The 21,429-nt window shown below is 37.2% G+C and overlaps 1 protein-coding gene across 1 annotated transcript in view; it reads right to left on the reverse strand.

Annotated features, from left to right (window-relative positions):
* Window positions 1-21,429, reverse strand: part of UGGT2 (UDP-glucose glycoprotein glucosyltransferase 2) — a 133,547-nt gene that overhangs the window by 23,412 nt on the left and 88,706 nt on the right. Inside the window, exons 24-30 of the mRNA XM_065902092.1 lie at window positions 16,114-16,209; window positions 14,248-14,350; window positions 9,333-9,412; window positions 6,853-7,036; window positions 6,214-6,372; window positions 5,798-5,883; window positions 2,322-2,406 (exon numbers count right to left, since the gene is read on the reverse strand). Of these exons, the coding sequence (XP_065758164.1) occupies window positions 2,322-2,406; window positions 5,798-5,883; window positions 6,214-6,372; window positions 6,853-7,036; window positions 9,333-9,412; window positions 14,248-14,350; window positions 16,114-16,209 (793 nt within the window). The remainder of the gene's footprint in view (window positions 1-2,321; window positions 2,407-5,797; window positions 5,884-6,213; window positions 6,373-6,852; window positions 7,037-9,332; window positions 9,413-14,247; window positions 14,351-16,113; window positions 16,210-21,429) is intronic.

Raw genomic sequence — 21,429 nt, forward strand, 5'->3', positions numbered from 1 at the left:
AGGAAATGTATCAAGGCCAGAATGTAATTTTCCACTCCTGAGGAAAGAAGCCAAGGTCTATATAGTAAAAACAGTATCAAAGGTGAGTGTAAACAACATGTATACACTGATCAAGGATAAAGAGCAGAGGTGATAAGGAACAGGTTATGATGTGGGATGCAAGGCAAACTCTGATTAATTTGGTAGTTTAAGTTCTATGCAGTATATAAGTTAAGAGTTCTGGCTGCCTACTATTATGCTTCAAATACCTGTACCTCACTCTGTCTTTCATCTCCTTCTTGAACTCCACTTAAATGGATTTTATTAAACACTCAAAAGTACTTTATAAAGCTTAATTACCTTGCCCTTATGGCAGACATATAAGGAGGATTCCATTATTAACTCTGTATTATAGATAAGAAAAATGAGTTAGAAAGAGGTTAAGCAATCTGTCCAAGGTCACATAGCGAGTGAGCGGCAGAGCCAGGTTTAAATGTAACCCTGGTGTCTTAAGAGTTCACACTCTATTCTCTGCCTTTTATATACTCTCTATTGTATATTCCTCTTTTTCCATCTCTCTGTTGCATATGGGATACTTCTCTTGGTTTATCTTCCAAATCACTATCTCTTGAGGCCTGTTAAAGCCAAAAACTGAGTTCTTTTGTCATTGTATTGCTCAGTTTTAGAAGTTCTACTTTAAAACAGATCAGATATGCCCTTTCTATAGTTTTTTCCTCCCTGCAATTGTTTTCAAGCTTGTCTTTTATTTCTTTAAACACTGTAGGCATAGTTTCAGTGTCTCTGTCCATAATGCTAACATATGGAGTGTTTGTTTATTTGCTTTCTGTTACTGTTTCTGCTGGTTTTGTGTATTTGGATATAGTAGTCTTATTCCAGAGATATATGGATATTTCTGTCAGATGCCTGTAAAACCTTATCTATCTGGAACCATTTTAGCACAAATTCAAGGTTCAGGGTTCCCTTGATTGCCTTGTTGTTGTTGTTCAAACAATAACATGTTGTTGTTGCTAAGTCATATCTGACTCTTTGTAACCCATGGGCTGCAGTATGCCAGGCTTCCCTATCCTTCGCCATTATTTAGATGCTATTAATTTTGGCTAGGGATTCCCTGGGGGCTCAGAGGTTAAAGTGTCTGCCTACAATGCGGGAGACCTGGGTTTGATCCCTGGGTCAGGAAGATCCCCTGAAGAAGGAAATGGCAACCCACTCCAGTATTCTTGCCTGGAGAATCCCATGGACAGAGGAGCCTGGTGGGCTACAGTCCATGGGGTCGCAAAGAGTTGGACAAAACTGAGCGACTTCACTTCACTTCTTCAATTTTGGCTAAAAGACTGTGTGGTATCCTTTACTATGGTTCATCCTTCCCCTGAAGCTATAGCCAGCTTATAGCAGAGAGGGTCTTCTTTGTAAGGGTCCAGGGTTTTAATTAATTTATGTCCCTATCACCTTGCAAATTAAATCACAGTGACAGTTCAAGTGAACCAGAATGGACAAACGTTCGAAGGCCACAGTAGCTTTCTTGGGTTATAAGAAGCTTCTGTGCTTGCTCATTTCACTAGGCTCTCGTTTTCTGTTTAATTTTGGTTTTGTATTTCCTTGTTATCATTACTGTCAGCTCCTCATTGCTTTTAAAATGTTAATAAACATTACACCCAACAATTTTTTTTTTTTTTTTTTTTACTGATTTCAAGTATTAAGTAGGTGGGTTCATCCAAAAGAATTAATGCTGCCATCATTAAAAATTTTGCCGGTTTTTGTTTCTGTAAAGGAAAGAAACATCACTTTGTTTTTCCTGTTGAAAGGGATAGCTTTTCAACATGCATTCCTAATCTCATCTCCAAAGTCTAATTTATAAGATTGTGCTCACTCGCTTCACTCATGTCTGACTCTTTGTGACCCCATGGACTGTAGCCCGCCAGGCTCCTCTGTCCGTAGGATACAATAGGAAAGAATACCGGAGTGGGTTGCCATGCCCTCCTCCAGGGGATCTTCCTGACACAGGGATTAAACCCACGTCTCCTGCATCTCCAGAGGATTCTTCACTGCTAAGCCACCAGGGAAGCACAGTTTATAACATTACTTGGCTGCAAATATAGTAGATACATCATAACTTAAAAAAAACTCTTTTCTTCTATGTTTAAGCGTGCTGCTTTCCCTTCATGATTTAATTCTCTTCCTCCTTCCATTGCCAGAATTTCAATATGACATTTTAGGTAGTAAAACTGTAAAATTATTTGTAAAATAAAAATTAATTGAGAACAAAAAAGATAATTCCCTTAACATTAAGAACAAAGTCTATGAAGTGTTTTGGCCTCACACACTTGTACTTCCAGTATTTTGCTTTTGAAGCTGTTTATAACAACGACAACATCTCCTAGGTCTGGTGGAGAGTCAGTGCCTTCATGCCTAGAAGCACAAAAACATGTAAGTGTTTATGCCCAATTTAAGAAAGACAAACAATTATAATCATATAAATCACTGAATAAATTCATTCTGAAACAATAAGTATAATCTTACTTGTGCATATGTAATATTTACTGTTTGTATAGTCAATTAAGGTATGCTGCAATACACTATAATTTTCAAAATTACCAAATTTTAACTTAATATAAGTAAGATTATACACAAACAACTCACTAAACTTGATATCGCCTAACTCAAAAAAGTAGATTATAGCTTATCTTTAATACTGTATAGTAAGATTATCACAAAAGCAATCTTTCATATATTGCAATGATAATTAAAATATGAAACATTTTCTAGGCTTTCAGTTGTTTATAAAGCATAACAAAAGGAACTGTACACCATACAACTATTTTTCAGTATCTATTAGCCATTTTCAAATACCAAAAATTTGAAGCACATTGTTAAACTTAAAAGACTGAAAATATGTCTCTCATGTCAATCTGCATCACTTGAAGCTATTTTATATTACACATTATGTATTTCACTGTCAGTTTTCAACACTGCCTAAGTCAATCAAATATGACAACTTAGCTCAAAAAATTTTTATAGTATTTTCACTATGAACTGAAAAATGCTACTGTAAAAAACATTTACAATAAAACTGAATTTTTTCAAAGAGGGAAAACAACAGAGGTCAAGTTAATAGATACTTTGCATTCAGTCAGATTTCTAACACACACTTGAAAATTTTTCTAAAATGAAAACCTGGGGATTCTAGGGCTATGCTGACTATCATATGCCTTTGACTCTTACTCCCAGTTCCTCTGATGAGGTGCCTAAACCACAGGAGGAAGCACAGCCCTGCCCAGGAATATAATCACTAGGAAAAAAAAAGTATTTCAGCTTATGAAGTAGAAATATCCAAAGCCACAGTGAGCTATCATCTCACTCCTGTCAGAATGGCTATCACAAAAAAAGAACACAAACAACAAATGTTGGCAAGGATATGGAGGAAAGGGAACCTTCTTACACTGTTGGTGGGATTGTAAACTGGTACAGTCACTATGGACAACAGTATGGAGATTTCTCAAAAAAACTAAAAATAGAACTACCATATGACCCAGCAATTTCAGTCCTGGGTATGTACCCAAAAGAAACAAAAACACTAACTTGAAAAGATAGATGTTCACCCCATTGTTAATAGCAATATTACTTATAATTGCCAAGATATGGAAACCACAATATCCCTCAACAGATGAATGGATAAAGACACCATGGGGGTGGGGGTGGGGTGTGTGTGTGTGTACAGCCGTTTAATCATTAAAAAAGAATGAAATTTTGCATCTGCAGCAATATAAATGGATTTGGAGGGCATTATGTTAAGTGAGATAAGTCAGACAGAGAAAGACAAATACTGAAAGATATCACTTATTTGTGACATCTAAAAAATACAACAAATGAGGGACTAAAACAAAAAAGGAGCAGACTGATTGATATAGAGAACAAAGCAGTGGTTACCAGTGGGGAGCGGGAAGGAGGGCAGTGTACTAGAGGAACAGGGAAAAAAGTGTTAATATGGAATTACATGACATTATGTGTGTGAAACTTCTGAAATTGTAAAGCACTCCAGAATTTAAAGAATCTTTTCATTCAATAAAAAAATAAAAGCACTAAAAAAGAATTGAGCATTCTCAGCTTTGTGTACTTAAATTATTAAGCATGTTTGCTGAATGACACCATGTTGTAGGCACTATAAGGAAAAGGGGAAAAACAATGGAAAAAAGGCACAATAATCCCTACCCCTATATTATCCTTGTTCAGCACACTGCCTATTACAATAATAGGTGCTCAATGAATACTTGCTGAAATAAATGAAAAATTAAAGATATTAAGCCTGGAGGAGGAAATGGCAACCCACTCTAGTATTCTTGCCCGGAGAATCCCATGGAGAGAGGAGCCTGGCAGGTTACAGTCCATGGGGTCGCAAGAGTCGGACACGACTTGGTGACTAAACCTCCTCCTACAGATATTAAGAGGTATAAAAAAGTTTACTAGATGTTAGCAACCCTTTCATGGATTAGAACCTTGTTGTGTGGAAGGGGCTTGCATAACTCAGTGAAGCTATGAGCCATGCCCAGGAGGGTCACCCGAGACAGTCCCATCACTTCATGGCAAACAAAAGGAGAAAAAGTGGAAACAATGACAGGTTTTGTTTCTTGGGCTTCAATATCACTGCAGATGGTGACTGCAGCCATGCAATTAAAAGATGCTTGCCCCTTGGAAGGAAAGCTATGAGAAATCTACACAGTGAATTAAAAAGCACAGACATCTCTCTGCCAACAAAGATCTGTGTAGTCAAAGCTACAGTTTTTCCAGCAGTCATGTACAGATGTGAGAGTTGGACCATAAAGAAAGCTGAGCACAGAAGAATTGATGCTTCTGGACTGTGGTGTTGGAGAAGACTCTTGAGAGTCCCTTGGACTGCAAGGAGATCCAACCAGTCCATCCTAAAGGAGATCAGTCCTGGGTGTTCATTGGAAGGACTGATGCTGAAGCGGAAGCTCCAGTACTTTGGCCACTTGATGCGAAGAGCTGACTCATTAGAAGAACCCTGATGCTGGGAAAGAGTACAGGCAAAAGGAAAAGGGGACAGCAGAGGGTGAGATGGTAAGCTAGCATCACTAACTCAAGGACATGAATCTGAGCAAATTCCAGGTAATAGTGGAGGACAGAGGAGCCTGGCATGCTGCAGTCTATGAGGCTGCAAAGGGTTGGACACGACTTAGTGACTGAACAACAATAGTTGTTAGCAAACTATGACTGGTGAGCAAAATCAAGTTGGTGGGTGAGTTTTGAATGGCCCCTGCACTAAAAATGGTTTTACATTTTAAAATGGTTGTTGAAAAAAAACAATATTGGCAAAAATCATATGTGCCCTCAGGCAGTAAATATTTACTATTGGCTCCTTATAGAAAAAATATGATGATATCTGCTTTGTACTAGGCTCATTGATGAGTAGGAAATTACTGAGAAACCAATTTTTATCTATAAAAATGAAAAACTGAACATAATTTATAGATAATGGCTTTTCTATATAAGATATATATATTATATAGTCATTAAACAATAAATATGTTTACAGTGTTAACATGGAAAATTCTTTAGAAAATAATAAGTAAATGAGATGGAGTAAAGAACAATATGGATACATTAGGCATACCTTTTGTATTTTTGAAACAAAACAATAAGAATAAATGTTACAGTTTCATAAGTAGTTTTTGTTTTATTATAATGGTATTTGTGAATGTTTTAGCTGTTTTGATGATCTTTGTTATGTCACACTAGAAACTTTTTTATATATAAAAAATTTAAAGTTGTTTATATAACTCACCCAACTATTTGATAAATATCTTCAGATCTTCCTTGGCGTAATTTCAGTATCCAAGCACCTGGGTTTGCTTTTAATTGAAAATATCCCTTTTAAAATGAGAAAAATATGATCACAATTACATGAATGAAAACAACATCCAACTGTTCAAGAAATATCATTCATGAATACTCCAACAGTATTCCACTAACTCTGGAATAATTTCCATAAATGAATTCCAAGAAAGAAGATTTTGTAATAACCTATAAAAGCATAATCTGAATGTATGACCCCCTTCATTTTTGTTTTAATTACCGTATTGAAGGATTTTTTTCCCTGGGAGCTATACAGCAACAGCAGGATAAAATTTATTTCATCTTTTTATTAGGAAAACTTAGAGGATTTCACCAAAACTTCTAATTGAGTATGTATGTACTTACGAGATTGGCCATCACTATCGTATCTACCACAACAGGTTTATTTTTTGTGCCCAGCGTAAACTGCAGACCCCGAGGAGGCTGGTCTGTTGTTAAGTCAAAGCAGTGTCCTTCGAGTAGTAGATATTCTAGTTCGTATTCTGCTGTGACAGCTTTCTCAATCTAGGAGGACATATGTCATTGTTTTGGGGTTAGTAATTCTCATAATGTAAATTCTGTAATAAATACACGTGATTATTTTATTATTAGCCAAAGTATTTTCAGGGGCAGTCTCAAGTCTTCCTTTTAGCTGAGTGAACCTCACAGTTAAGTGAATTTCTTGAACACTAAAGCTTATGATTAATTTTCTTCCATTCCTGTAATACCAGCTCTACTCCACCATCATGATATACGCACCAAAATTATAAAAGAGATGTGAGCACAGATGGGCGCTCGTTGAGTCCAGTTCTCATAATTTTACTGTTTTTAAGAACAAGAAATAAGTAGTTTCTTGAAAACAGTACTTGTTTCAACAACTTTAGCTGGGTTATTAACCAGTTGTTGAAATACTACTACTCTAGTGATGAACTTCATATACTTCATTAACCTAGATCCATAATCCCTACAGCATTTTGTTTTTCTTTATGTAACTTTATAACTTACATCTTTTAAATGAATATTGTCAAGGTCACAGTTGCTGTGTACTATTTCAACCAACCAGCTTTCAGGAGTGATCATATTGAGGGTTAGAAGAGGTGATTCAGGGATATCCAAGAATTTTGCCACTGGTCCAGTAATATCATTAGCTGTTAACATCAGTTCTGGTTCCAGAACAAAACGGTAAAAACTGTTGGCAGAAAACAGATGAAATATGTACTGCGATCAAAACTGAGATTTCTTCTAAAATACTTTAAAATCACAAATGGCTTAAAAACATGACCAGAAAATCTTAAAAAGACTAAAAACACACTATACTGACGTTAATGCTTATGTAAGTGGTAGACAATCATTATTATTTTTTATACTATTATCTATTGTAAGACTGTATATATTACATACCCTTGTTAATTATTTCTTAATGAACATGAATCCCTTTAAGATACACTGACTTATGCAGGTTCCAGGAGTTTATGATCTGAATTCACTCACTGATCCTTCTTCAAATGTGACCGTGGTCTATTTTTAGTCATTTTATTAGTTCTTAGCACTATTAATAATATTAAGAGAAATGATAACCAGAAAGCAAGTAAAATTTAAGCTAAAGTTCTGGTACTAATTTAAAAAGTGCAATTAAAAACAAACAGGAGTGAGTTGAAAGCAGCTGCTTATTAACAGAACTTTCAGAAGTATCAGCAGTTATTAGTGTATTTTTAACCTTACCTTCCAGTGTCTTACATGGTAAGAAATAGTTACATTACTAAGAACAGTGACTGTCACTATTTTGGGGCTACAATCAAGGTGTCAGCTGTGCTGTGGTTATCTCAGGACTCCATGGGGGGGAACCCACCCCAGGTTCCTGCAGCTCCTCACGAGTGCCTGGCTGGAGATGGCACTCAGTCCTCAGCACAAGAGCATTTCCAGCAGCTTAGCGAAGCACACAAGAGCAGGAGAGAGAAGGCCAGCAAGACAGAAGTCACAGCCTCTTACGACCTAACTGCAGAAGAGACATTCCCTCACTTTTGCCATACCCTGTTCATTAGAAGCAAATCATCACATACAACCTGCACTCAAGGAGAATCTAGGTAGGGTGTGAATCCCCAGAAGCAGAGTCAAAACAGAGAGAGTAGGAGGAGACGGTGAAGAGAACACAGTCCAAACCAAGTACCAGGAACTGTCAAAGGCAGCAGAAATGTCATTAAGAAGTATCCTATGAATTTTGCAAGCAGCAATTTGTGAGGTACAGGGGACAGAGGAGGAACCGAGGGAATTCCTGCCCATAACCTCTGTCATCTCCGAGAAGCATGAGACAGCATTTTATAAGTTAAGGTCTATGAATTGTTAAAAAAAAAAAGTTAATAAACAGAAACCTCAAATACAATCAGGAGACTACACTGGGGAGTACTCACAGCCTCTGATGATAACATAGCCCAACAGGAAGAAGAAAGACTTCTACTCTTCTCTGGCAAGGACTCAGACATGAGAAGCCATGGGCTCACTGTTTACTACAGACCCCCACTACCCTGACTTCCTTCCCTCTCTAAGAGTTCTCCTTCCTCTGCCTTGTACATGGCACTCTGTGGTTGCTGACCATGAATTGCAATCCTTTGCTGATCCTGAATAAACCCATCTTTTCTGGAGAAATACCTAGCAATCTATTTGTTTTAGGTCAACAGAATTAATGTGTCAACTAGTTTTCTTAATATATGCTACTAAGTATATAAGATACTGTTGAACTCATAGGTTAAAACGAGTTCAACAGATTTTGTCTTGTGCACCATTATTAACCACTTGCAGCATCTATCTGGTATATTAGGCATTATTTCACTTTAGAGAAGTCAAGTTCTCTTCCTTCTAACAATTGTGCTAGATTATGTTTAATATTCTCACTCTTTATCATATATCCCAAAGCTCTACAGAGACTTTGTGGAGAGGATTCCTACTTCGGTGAGTAAAAACTCTGTACTCATTGGAAGACCTCTCAATTAGTGGCTAAAATGAGACTCAGAAACATATAATAAAATCTGAAATACAAAAGAAAAATAAGTATGAAAGATGAATTATGAGGACAAAAATCTTAGGTAATAAATGTAACCTACACCTTCATTTGTGTCATATTTTAGATTCCACATGTAAGTGATAACATATGGCATTTATCCTTTCACTTACTTCACTTAGTATGATAATCTCTAAGTACATCCATGTTGCTGCAACCCACTGTATATTTCTAAATAGGTACTTCTAAATCAAATTTTTAAAAATACCCATAGATGAACAAAATCCATGTAAATTCTGCAATTATATTGGGTGAATTTTACTGGTTAGGTTACCTTAATTTTATATCAATTAAGGTTAATAAACTATCTCTGATCTATTTCAACTAAGCATTTTGTGAAGAAAAACACAGGTGTACTAATTAAGTTTTTTTTTCTCCCTTATAGCATGTGCAAATTTTTCAAAATGAAATTATGTTCATGTAGACTGACCTCGTTAAAGGGGCTTCTGAAAGTTTACTCCTGCAGTTCATGAACAACTTTAACTTCATGTTGATAATCTTGCCAAGGACCTATTAGAAAAAAATTCCCATATTTAAAATTAATATTAATAGCTAACATTTACTGAGTATTTACTATGCACCAGGAACTATATTAATACTTGACATCTGTTAACTCATCTGATTCTCACAACATCCTTCTGACGCAGCTACTTTTATAGCCGAGGCACAGACAGATGTAGCAATTTGCCTATGATCACACAGTAAGTCACGGCAGAGGTCAGGTTTGAATCCACACAGTTGACATCATTGCCCAAAGGTTATGCTGCCTACCTTTTGCCTAGTGTGACTTCCTTTCATGGCATTTAAATTTCTTCACTACTGAAGAACAAGTAAAATAATTATTAGAACCTCAAGTAGTGACCTCACAACTGTATGGCAAGGGTGCCCTGATCCTTATGGAATTTCATCTACGTTGTAAAAGATATAGAAAGGTCTTGGCTACAGAGAGAAAAAATAGTCTCTTTTCATTTTCCTACAGCATTAAAGTAGGAGAATTTTTAATTCTGATAGTCCTTACATCTATACAGGCAAGTCAGTGAAGATTTGAAAATATTACACAACAAAGGACAGATGTAAAAGGAGAATAAAACAGATATATGGAATGGAAAGGATACATGTTTGAGGAGAAATTACAATATACAGACTAAGCATTTAAGAACTCTGAATTTTAATTCCCATTCCATCACTCTTATTAGCTACAATGGAGGCTGCTGAGCCACTGTTTCTCCCAAGTGTTAAATGAGACACTATCCATTTCTTCTAGCAAATTAATTTATGCTTTATAGCACAAATTATAGCATAAAATTTCTGTATAGAATGAAATAAGTTATGTGAAGTTCTGAGCTGCTCTGAAATGAAGTATGCTACCAATGATGTAAACTGGAATATAATTTCATATCTTGTATTTCTGTATAAGTCATATTTCTTACTCCTAAATTCTATGTTTACATAAAAGCTTCAGAGGTAAGCAATTTTTTTTTTCTGAATAATGAGTCTCCATAGGAATAGGGAATTTATATACTAAAAGTCATCATACTACCTCCATTCCTTATCAGTATGATTACTGATTTCTGTTTTCTACAGAATAATATTGTGCCTAAAGAAGTTAAAGTTTGAAGGTACAGAAATGCTGAAAGAATAAGGCAAGTAAAAAAAACTAAAGAATTAACTTTGCCCCAGTTATACAATGAATAGGTACAATGGCAAAGGGGATCCAAAATTATTTGTACACATTAAGAAATGCATTTACAAGAGACACCTATTACCCACTTTCCCAGTTGGTAGGGCACACCAACTTCTGAGAGAAAGAGCATTTTGAAAATTTGATAGAATGTATCAGTATAATATATCAGTATGCATGATATATACATGCATCAGTATGACCCAGCTTGATCATTGACTTCTTTCATCAGACGTGACAACTATTTTTGCTTGTTTTCAAAAGTAAACTATCATAGAATACTTTCCACTTCTTAGAATATTTTTTGATGTGTCTTTTTAAAAAGCACTGAGTAATTTCAAATAGGAGTATCCAAAAATTGTGTCATCACTAGAAAAAATATGCCTTCTAACATGAGTAGCTATTTTAAATTTAAGTACTGAAAGCTGCATCACAATTTGAATCTTTTAATATTATCAGTACAGGACAAGCCACAGAATATTCTTTCAGTGTCTACTTTCTGTATTCTAATATCCATTCTCCTCTCTTTCCCAGTGATGGAATCTATAGGCTTCCCTGGAGGCTCAGTAGTAAAAGAATCTGCCTGCAACGCTGAGACCAGGGTTTGATCCCTGGGTAGGGAAGATCTCCTGGAGAAGGGAATGGCAACCCACTCTAGTATTCTTGCCTGGAAAATCCCATGGACAGAGGAGCCTGGTGGGCTATAGATTATGGGGTCACAAAGAATCAGACCCAACTGAGCAACTAACACACTACTTCCCAGTGAAGGAATCGTCAGGTTTACACATGTGTCTGCCTCCCGCCCCTTGTGACTAGGTGCAGCCGGCTGGCTGGCTACAGCCTGGTCAATGGGATGTGACTGGATCAAATATATTTGGGGTTGGGGTTGCGCCCTTGTTCTCTCTTGCCTGCTGCAGTGATAAAGAGATGATGTTGTGATCTTAGACTGCCAGAGAGAAGCTGCTTCATGACAGCTGAGGAGTACAGAAGGTGCCCGAGTCCCTCACACTGTGGAGCTTCCCTGGCAACTCCACATGGCTTACACTTGGAAGCTGAGATGACAGAAATCAGCTTCAGACTTGAAGGTACTTTGCTTTTGTTCAGTTCAGTCGCTCAGTTGGGTCCGACTCTTTGCGACCCCATGAACCGCAGCACGCCTGGCGTCCCTGTCCATCACCAACTCCCGGAGTCCACCCAAACCCATGTCCATTGAGTCGGTGATGCCATCCAACCATCTCATCCTCTGTTGTGCCCTTTTCCTCCTCCCCTCAATCCTTCCCATCATCAGGGTCTTTTCAAGTGAGTCAGCTCTTTGCATCAGGTGGCCAAAGTATTGGAGTTTCAGCTTCAACATCAGTCCTTCCAATGAACACCCAGGACTGATCTCCTTTTGGATGGACTGGTTGGATCTCCTTGCAGTCCAAGGGACTCTCAAGAGTCTTCTCCAACACCAGAGTTCAAAAGCATCAATTCTTTGGCACTCAGCTTTCTTCACCGTCCAAATCTCACATCCATACATGACTACTGGAAAAACCATAGCCTTGACCAGACGGTCCTTTGTTGATAAAGTAATGTCTCTGCTTTTTAACATGCTGTCTAGGTTGGTCATAACTTTCCTTCCAAGGAGTAAGCATCTTTTAATTTCATGGCTGCAATCACCAACTGCAGTGATTCTGGAGCCCAGAAAAATAAAGTCAGCCACTGCTTCCCCATCTATTTGCCATGAAGTGATGGGACTGGATGCCATGACCTTAGTTTTTCTGAATGTTGAGCTTTAAGCCAACTTTTTCACTCGTCCTCTGTCACTTTCATCAAGAGGTTTTTTAGTTCTTCACCTTCTTCACCTTCTGCCATAAGAGTGGTGTCATCTGCATATCTGTGGTTATTGATATTTCTCCTGGCAATCTTGATTCCAGCTTGTGCTTCCTCCAGCCCAGCATTTCTCATGATGTACTCGGCATATGTAACTTAAATAAGCAGGGTGACAATATACAGCCTTGATGTACTCCTTTTCCTATTTGGAACCACTCTGTCGTTCCATGTCCAGTTCTAACTGTTGCTTCCTGACCTGCATATAGGTTTCTCAAGGGGCAGGTCAGGTGGTCTGGTATTCCCATCTCTTTCAGAATTTTCCACAGTTTATTGTGATCCACACAGTCAAAGGCTTTACCATAGTCAATAAAGCAGATATAGACATTTTTCTGGAACTCTCTTGCCCTTTCGATGATCCAGTCGATGTTGACAATTTAATCTCTGGTTCCTCTGCCTTTTCTAAAACCAGCTTGAACATCTGGAAGTTCATGGTTCATAGATTGCTGAAGCCTGGCTTGGAGAATTTTGAGTATTTCTGGCAGTATTAATGTGTGAGATGAGTGCAACTGTGTGGTAGTTTGAGCATTCTTTGGGATTACCTTTCTTTGGGATTGGAATGAAACCTGACCTTTTCCAGTCCTGTGGCCACTGCTGAGTTTTCCAAATTTGCTGGCATATTGAGTGCAGCACTTTCACAGCATCATCTTTCAGGATTTGAAATAGCTGAACCGGAATTCCATCACCTCCACTAGCTTTGTTCATAGTGATGCTTTCTAAGGCCCACTTGACTTCACATTCCAGGATGTCTGGCTCTAGGTGAGTGATCACACCATCGTGATTATCTGGGTCGTGAAGATCTTTTTTGTACAGTTCTGTGTATTCTTGCCACCTCTTCTTGATATCTTCTGCTTCTGTTAGGTCCATACCATTTCTGTCCTTTATCGAGCTCATCTTTGCATGAAATGTTCCCTTGATATCTCTAATTTTCTTGAAGAGATCTCTAGTCTTTTCCATTCTATTGTTTTCCTCTATTTCTTTGCATTGATCGCTGAGGAAGGCTTTCTTATCTCTCATGCTATTCTTTGGAACTCTGCTTTTGTTACAGTGGCCAAACCGCTTGAACACAACTTTTTTGCTTTTTCTTCCACTAGCTTCCCCTGTATGGTTAATGTTACTAAGTACAGTCTAAACTTATCGTACTCATTAAGCTTAGACATCTGCTTCTCCAGAAGCCATTCTCCACACCAGAGGAAAGAAAGATGACCATGGAAAGACACTTGTATCAGTTAGCTCAGGCTGCCACAATAAATCACCACAGACCAGGTGGCTTGAACTACAGAAATTTATTTCATCAGGGTGTTGAAGACTCAGTTCCTGGAGAGGGCTCTCTTCCTGGCTTTGAGGTGGCTGTCACGTTGCAGTGTACTCACATGACCTCTTCTCTGTATATGAGGAGAGAATGGTCTCTTCTCCTCTTCTTATAAGGCTATTCATCCTACTCGATTACAGACCAACCTGTAACACTTCATTTAACCTTACTTACTTACCCAAGTCCCTATTTCCAAATACAGTCACACTGGAGATTAAGGTTTTGGGGTGATGGGGACAACAATTATGTCCTTATTAACACCTAATCTGGTCCTGCCATAATACCCCAGGCACAACTCTATCATTTAACTTTCTACATTGAAATATGACAATCTATTTAGAATGTTGTATGAAATAAAGAATCAAAACCAAACATTGACTATACTTGAAAACAAACCTGAAAAGATGAATTTCAAAATAAAAGTAGTATATGTCATAAAATAAATATATGTATACTGTTTAATAAAATGTAAAATTATCTTACAATTAATAACTGTGCCATCTTCTGTGCTTCTCTTGTCAATGGATCAACAATAGCAACGACATCAAAGGACATATCATTCTCTACAGAATTTATCTTTATAATGCTAGAAAAATAAAAAATAATATGAAAGATGATCAGTTAAGTCTACTCAATTACTGAATTAATCTTAGCTATGTACATTCTTATAAATTTCTTTTTCACTGGATTAAAAAATCCTGGCTATTTCTTCATAGAAGAAAATGCAAATTTAAAAGTTTAATGTCTGTGTTCAATAAACCAGAAAATTCCAAACAATTACAGAAAATGAAAGTAAGAAATTATGAACAAATAATTTAAAAAACTCTTCAGAGAACAATACTATTTTAGTGGGAAAAAACTCTCATAATTTTAAGCTCCTCAAATCCTCATGGATCATACAATGTAAAAAATAAAACAGATTTTTTTTGTTGTTAGTTAATTGTATTTCTTCAGCTTTGAGAAGGATAAAATTAGTTACTCAGTACTTTTATTAAATTTAATAGTTTTTAAAACCCAACATATTATTAACAGGAAAGCTCAGGGGAAAATCACCCAAATGGATCATATTATCTTGACCTCGGTCACCCTCTCCACACTTCCTTCCCTCTGTCCTTTCCATTCAGTCTGTCACTGATCCAAGTTCTAAGATAGAAGATGAACTATCCGTTAAACTAAAAAGTTGGGAAAATTATTTAAAGTACAGAAAAGGCCAGTATGAGATAATAAATCCTACATTTAATTCAATGAAAATTTAAAGTGTATATTTAATTGAAAGTACAGAATAGTCCATTTGAATTATTGTTTTAACACTGTAACAACATAGGAAGTCAGGTTTTTTTTGTTTTTTGTTTTTGTGAGGTATAAAATCAGAAAATAAGGAAGGAAGTGTCAGCCATTTTAAGTTTATGATAAACTAATTTGTCTCAATTTAGTTTTATAAGAGCAGTGATTGGAAAAGGATAATAAAATCTGTAGTTTAGTCACAGAATGTCTAACTGATTATTTTTTCCTATTATAAGTGGTCCTTAAATAAGAAAAGAAAATTCCCATTGTGGACCCAGATAATTGTATGTATGTATGAATTTTATTTCAAATATCTTAGAGGAGAAGTATTATATAGTGAAATTATAAACTAGTTTATTATTCTAAAGCAGTATTTCTCTGATGGCTGTTTTTAGAAATCTAATTTTTTAAGGAATAACAAATTTTCAACAAAAAAGTGTTCCATGAATAGTTACTCAACTGCAGTTTACCAAAAATGACCTTTTGTTTTCTTTTAACTACACCACATCTCATAATTGTCAATACATGGATGCACACTGAAAATCTCACTCCTCTACTCCAAAGGATAAAGTATTCTCTAAATTCACTTGACTAGACAGGTTCTCCCTCAGAAGATATTTGTCAACATCTCAGAGTAATGTTCCATAGAACACATTCCGGGATATTCTTTTGTACATGTCTACACTTAATTAAGCGGAATTCTTTGGTAATGGAGTCTTTTATACATTGACAACATAAAGCTATTATTATTTATAATGATTATACTGCAAAAATTTCAAATGAACTTCAGTGTGGAAGAAAGATGAGAGTAAGACAAATCATATTAGGTTTACTTACTTGAAACTTCATATCCTATATATATATATATATATATATACATATACATAAAATAATTTATTTACCAGAACATAATTAACTAGAATTTGTTTCCCAATCTTATCAAAGATGTTTATTGTCTAACAACTTTTATTTCTACTTTAACTTTGGCTATATCATGAACACAAATGTAACCATAACTAAGTATAGGATCCAGTGACAGAATACACAGAACTAACATCTTCTTACCTGCGACTCTCCTTAAGAAATGTGATGTCATACCGAGAGGCACGTTTAGGCAAAGAGGAAACAAGAGCATCAATTTTCATAACAAGGTCACTCAAGCTAGAGAAACAAGATAAACAATGAATGAATTTTTGGGGAAGAAAGGTCCATATTTCATCTATCATATAACACCGTAAGAAAGGGGAATTTGCTGCAAAGTATCTCCAGTAGGTAAACCGTATGTAAATGACCTTTCTTCCAAACTTGTAGATTCTATCAAAAGTAAAATGACTGCTGCTTCTAAGGTCAACCTATTTTTTATCATTGATATGATTGATAGCTAAGCACATAAGTGATATTCTTAATATTGTCTATAATTATATAGAGAATCATTCAATTAGTGAAAATTTGCTGAGTTGCTGGTTATGTATCCAAGCACTTAGACCCACGTAGGGAAGAAAGAAGAGCAGGCAGGAAAAACAAAAAGTAAATGGTAAGATATCTACTTTCAAAGAGTTTTTAATACAGTTAAGAAGCCCAGATTTCTATGCTGTCAAATTCATTCAAAAACTAAAAATGTACAAAATAAACACCTAGATTAAATATAACCAATTCATAAATCCATGACAGAGAAAATGTGTACATTTAATTATATGCTGACATAGCATTAAAATATGAAAATGTGTATGCTTAATGATAACAGAAAATGTTAGCTGAATTTTAAGTAAAAAAAAAGAAAAACAGAAAAGACAGGCATCTCCGTTTTATAAACAAAGAAATTCAGAGTCAGAGTGGTTGAGAACCTTGTCAGTATTTCTCTACTGTATCATTTTTTGCTGGATATATAGTTCCTGTACACTGTACATTATTTCTATTTGTAAACCATATCTTTCACAGAGCATTGCATTTAACTGCCACTTAATCACAGATTGTGGTCCACTGGAGAAGAGAATGGCAAACCACTTCAGTATTCTTGCCTTGAGAACCCCATGAACAGTATGAAAAGGCAAAAAGATAGGACACTGAAAGATGAACGCCCCAGGTCAGTAGGTGCCCAGTATGCTATTGGAGATCAGTGGAGAAATAACTCCAGAAAGAATGAAGGGATAGAGCCAAAGCAAAAACTATACCCAGCTGTGGATGGGACTGGTGATAGAAGCAAGGTCCAATGCTGTAAAGAGCAATATTGCATAGGAACCTGGAATGTTAGGTCCATGAATCAAGGCAAATTGGAAGTGGTCAAACAGGAGATGGCAAGAGTGAATGTCGACATTCTAGGAATCAGCGAACTAAAATGGACTGGAATGGGTGAATTTAACTCAGATGACCATTATATCTACCACTGTGGGCAGGAATCCCTTAGAAGAAATGGAGTAGCCATCATGGTCAACAAAACAGTCCGAAATGCAGTGCTCGGATGCAATCTCAAAAACGACAGAATGATCTCTGTTCGTTTCCAAGGCAAACCATTCAATATCACGGTAATCCAAGCCTATGGCACAACCAGTAACGCTGAAGAAACTGAAGTTGAATGGTTCTATGAAGACCTATAAGACCTTTTAGAACTAATACCCATAAAAGATGTTCTTTTCATTATAGGGGACTGGAATGCAAAAGTAGGAAGTCAAGAAGCACCTGGAGTAACAGGCAAATTTGGCCTTGGAGTACGGAATGAACCAGGGCAAAGGCTAATAGAGTTTTGCCAAGAGAACGCACTGGTCATAGCAAACACCCTCTTCCAACAACGCAAGAGAAGATTCTACACATGGACATCACTAGATGGTCAACACTGAAGTCAGACTGATTATATTCTTTGCAGCCAAAGATGGAGAAGCTCTATAGAGTCATCAAAAACAAGACCGGGAGCTGACTGTGGCTCAGATCATGAACTCCTTATTGCCAAATTCAGACTTAAACTAAAGTAAGTAGGGAAAACCACTAGACCATTCAGGTATGACCTAAATCAAATTCCTTATGATTATACAGTGAAAGTGAGAAATAGATTTAAGGGACTAGATCTGATAGACAGAGTGCCTGATGAACAATGGACGGAGGTTCGTGACACTGTACAGGAGACAGGGATCAAGACCATCCCCATGGAAAAGAAATGCAAAAAGGCCAAATGGTTGTCTGAGTAGGCCTTACAAATAGCTGTGAAAAGAAGAGAAGTGAAAAGCAAAGGAGAAAAGGAAAGATATAAGCATCTGAATGCAGAGTTCCAAAGAATAGCATGAGAGATAAGAAAGCCTTCCTCAGCGATCAATGCAAAGAAATAGAGGAAAACAATAGAATGGGAAAAACTACAGATCTCTTCAAGAAAATTAGAGATATCAAGGGAACATTCATGCAAAGATGAGCTCGATAAAGGACAGAAATGGTATGGACCTAACAGAAGCAGAAGATATCAAGAAGAGGCGGCAAGAATACACAGAAGAATTGTACAAAAAAGATCTTCACGACCCAGATAATCACGATGGTGTGATCACTCACCTAGAGCCAGACATCCTGGAATGTGAAGTCAAGTGGGCCTTAGAAGCATCACTATGAACAAAGCTAGTGGAGGTGATGGAATTCTGGTTGAGCTATTTCAACCTGAAAGATGATGCTGTAACAGTGCTGCACTCAATATGCCAGCAAATTTGGAAAACTCAGCAGTGGCCACAGGACTGGAAAAGGTCAGGTTTCATTCCAATCCCAAAGAAAGGTAATCCCAAAGAATGCTCAAACTACCACACAATTGCACTCATCTCACACATTAATACTGCCAGAAATACTCAAAATTCTCCAAGCCAGGTTTCAGCAATCCATGAACTATGAACTTCCAGATGTTCAACCTGGTTTTAGAAAAGGCAGAGGAACCAGAGATTAAATTGTCAACATCGGCTGGATCATCGAAAGGGCAAGAGAGTTCCAGAAAAATGTCTATATCTGCTTTATTGACTATGGTAAAGCCTTTGACTGTGTGGATCACAATAAACTGTGGAAAATTCTGAAAGAGATGGGAATACCAGACCACCTGACCTGCCCCTTGAGAAACCTATATGCAGGTCAGGAAGCAACAGTTAGAACTGGACATGGAACGACAGAGTGGTTCCAAATAGGAAAAGGAGTACATCAAGGCTGTATATTGTCACCCTGCTTATTTAAGTTACATATGCCGAGTACATCATGAGAAACGCTGGGCTGGAGGAAGCACAAGCTGGAATCAAGATTGCCAGGAGAAATATCAATAACCACAGATATGCAGATGACACCACTCTTATGGCAGAAGGTGAAGAAGGTGAAGAACTAAAAAACCTCTTGATGAAAGTGACAGAGGACGAGTGAAAAAGTTGGCTTAAAGCTCAACATTCAGAAAACTAAGATCATGGCATCGTGTCCTATCATTTCATGGGAAATAGATGGGGAAACAGTGACTGACTTTATTTTTTTGGGCTCCAAATCACTGCAGTTGGTGATTGCAGCCACGAAATTAAAAGACGCTTACTCCTTGGAAGGAAAGTTATGACCAACCTTGATAGCACATTAAAAAGCAGATACATTACTTTGCCAACAAAGGTCCGTCCAGTCAAAAACCACTATTTTGCCAACAAAGGTCTGTCCAGTCAAAAACCACTGGTTTTTCCAGTGGTCATGTGTGGATGTGAGAGTTGGACTGTGAAGAAAGCTGAGCACCGAAAAATTGATGCTTTTGAACTGTGGTGTTGGAGAAGACTCTTGAGAGTCCCTTGGACTGCAAGGAGATCCAACCAGTCCATCCAAAAGGAGATCAGTCCTGGTGTTCATTGGAAGGACTGATGTTGAAGCTGAAACTCCAATACTTTGGCCAGCTCATGCGAAGAGTTGGTTGACTCATTGGAAAAGACCCTGATGCTGGGAGGGATTGGAGGCAAGAGGAGAAAGGGATGACAGAAGATGAGATGGTTGGACAGCATCACCAACTCGATGGGCATGAGTTTGAGTAAACTCCGGGAGTTGTTGATGAACAGAGAGGCCTGGTGTGCTGTGATTCATGGGGTTGCAAAGAGTCGGACACAACTGAGCAACTGAACTGAAACATAAAAGAATTAATCAAAACCATAATCTACTCCTAAACTTCCTTAAAGGTTTAGAAACTTAAGGTTAAATTAGCCACATAATCTCTAATATGTAAAATTGTAGGCACAATGGAGGAAATATTTGTGGTCAACATATTCCCCATGTTTTTTAAACTGGGCTGTTATGTACTTAGAGGAGAGAGAGATAAAAAAAAGAAAAAGAAAAAGAAAATCTTTGAGGCCTCCAACAAACTTTTCCTAGATTTTCTGAATATCAGCTATCCAGGTCAATTTTTCTCTTTTTTAAAAGTGCTTTGAACTGAAGAGAGGAAAATTGAATGTGTTAATCCCTTAGTCATGTCTCACTCTTAGCAACCCTATGGACTGTATGGATTTCCCAGGTAAGAATACTGGAATGGATTGTCATTCCCTTTTCCAGGGAATCTTCCTGATCCACAGACTGAAACTGCACCTCCTGAATTGGCAGGCAGGATTCTTAACACTGAGTCACTAGGAAAGCCAGATCATAAGTACCAGGGTTAAATTTAAAAACACCTGTGTAAGACTTCATGGGGAAAAAGTGGAAGCTTCACTGAGGAATCTAAAAGGAACACTGTGCTATACTTAGTTGCTCAGGTGTGTTCGCCTCTTTCCAATCACATGAACTGTGGGCCGCCAGGTTCCTCTGTCCACTGAGATTCTCCAGGCAAGAACACTGGAGTGAGTTGCCAAGCCCTCCTCCAGGGGATCTTCCCAACCCAGAGATCAAACCCAGGTCTCCTGCGCTGCAGGCGGATTCTTTACCAGCTGAGCCACCAGGGAAGCCCAAAAGGGACCCTAAAGACCCTGAATAAATGTGTCTGTCTGTCTACTTACCTACCTACATATATATGTATGTATGTATGTCTGTACAGTTTCATATAAATAATATATGTATGTATTTAATGGGTAAGATAATGCAATATTACATAAAAATGCTAATTCTTTTTAAACAATAAATTCAAAGAAATTCACATAAAAATAGCAGGACGGTTTTCTGTAGAACTTGTTATTCTGGTCCTAATAATATTTATATGAAAATGTAGCAAAAAAAAAAAAAAAAAGGTCAAGACAACTTTGAAGAAGTAGCAGGAGTAATTTTCACTATCTGCTATTGAAATTTATTATAAAGCTGTGGTAGTTAGAACGTGGGACTGCATAAGGCAAGACATCGGTGGAACAGTATAAAGATCTAAGAAGAATTAAAGACATACATCAGAAAAAAAGCAAAACTGTAAAACTTTTAGAAGAAAATAAAGGAGAG

This window comes from Muntiacus reevesi, chromosome 11, assembly GCF_963930625.1.
Source record: "Muntiacus reevesi chromosome 11, mMunRee1.1, whole genome shotgun sequence".
Taxonomy (NCBI): domain Eukaryota; kingdom Metazoa; phylum Chordata; class Mammalia; order Artiodactyla; family Cervidae; genus Muntiacus; species Muntiacus reevesi.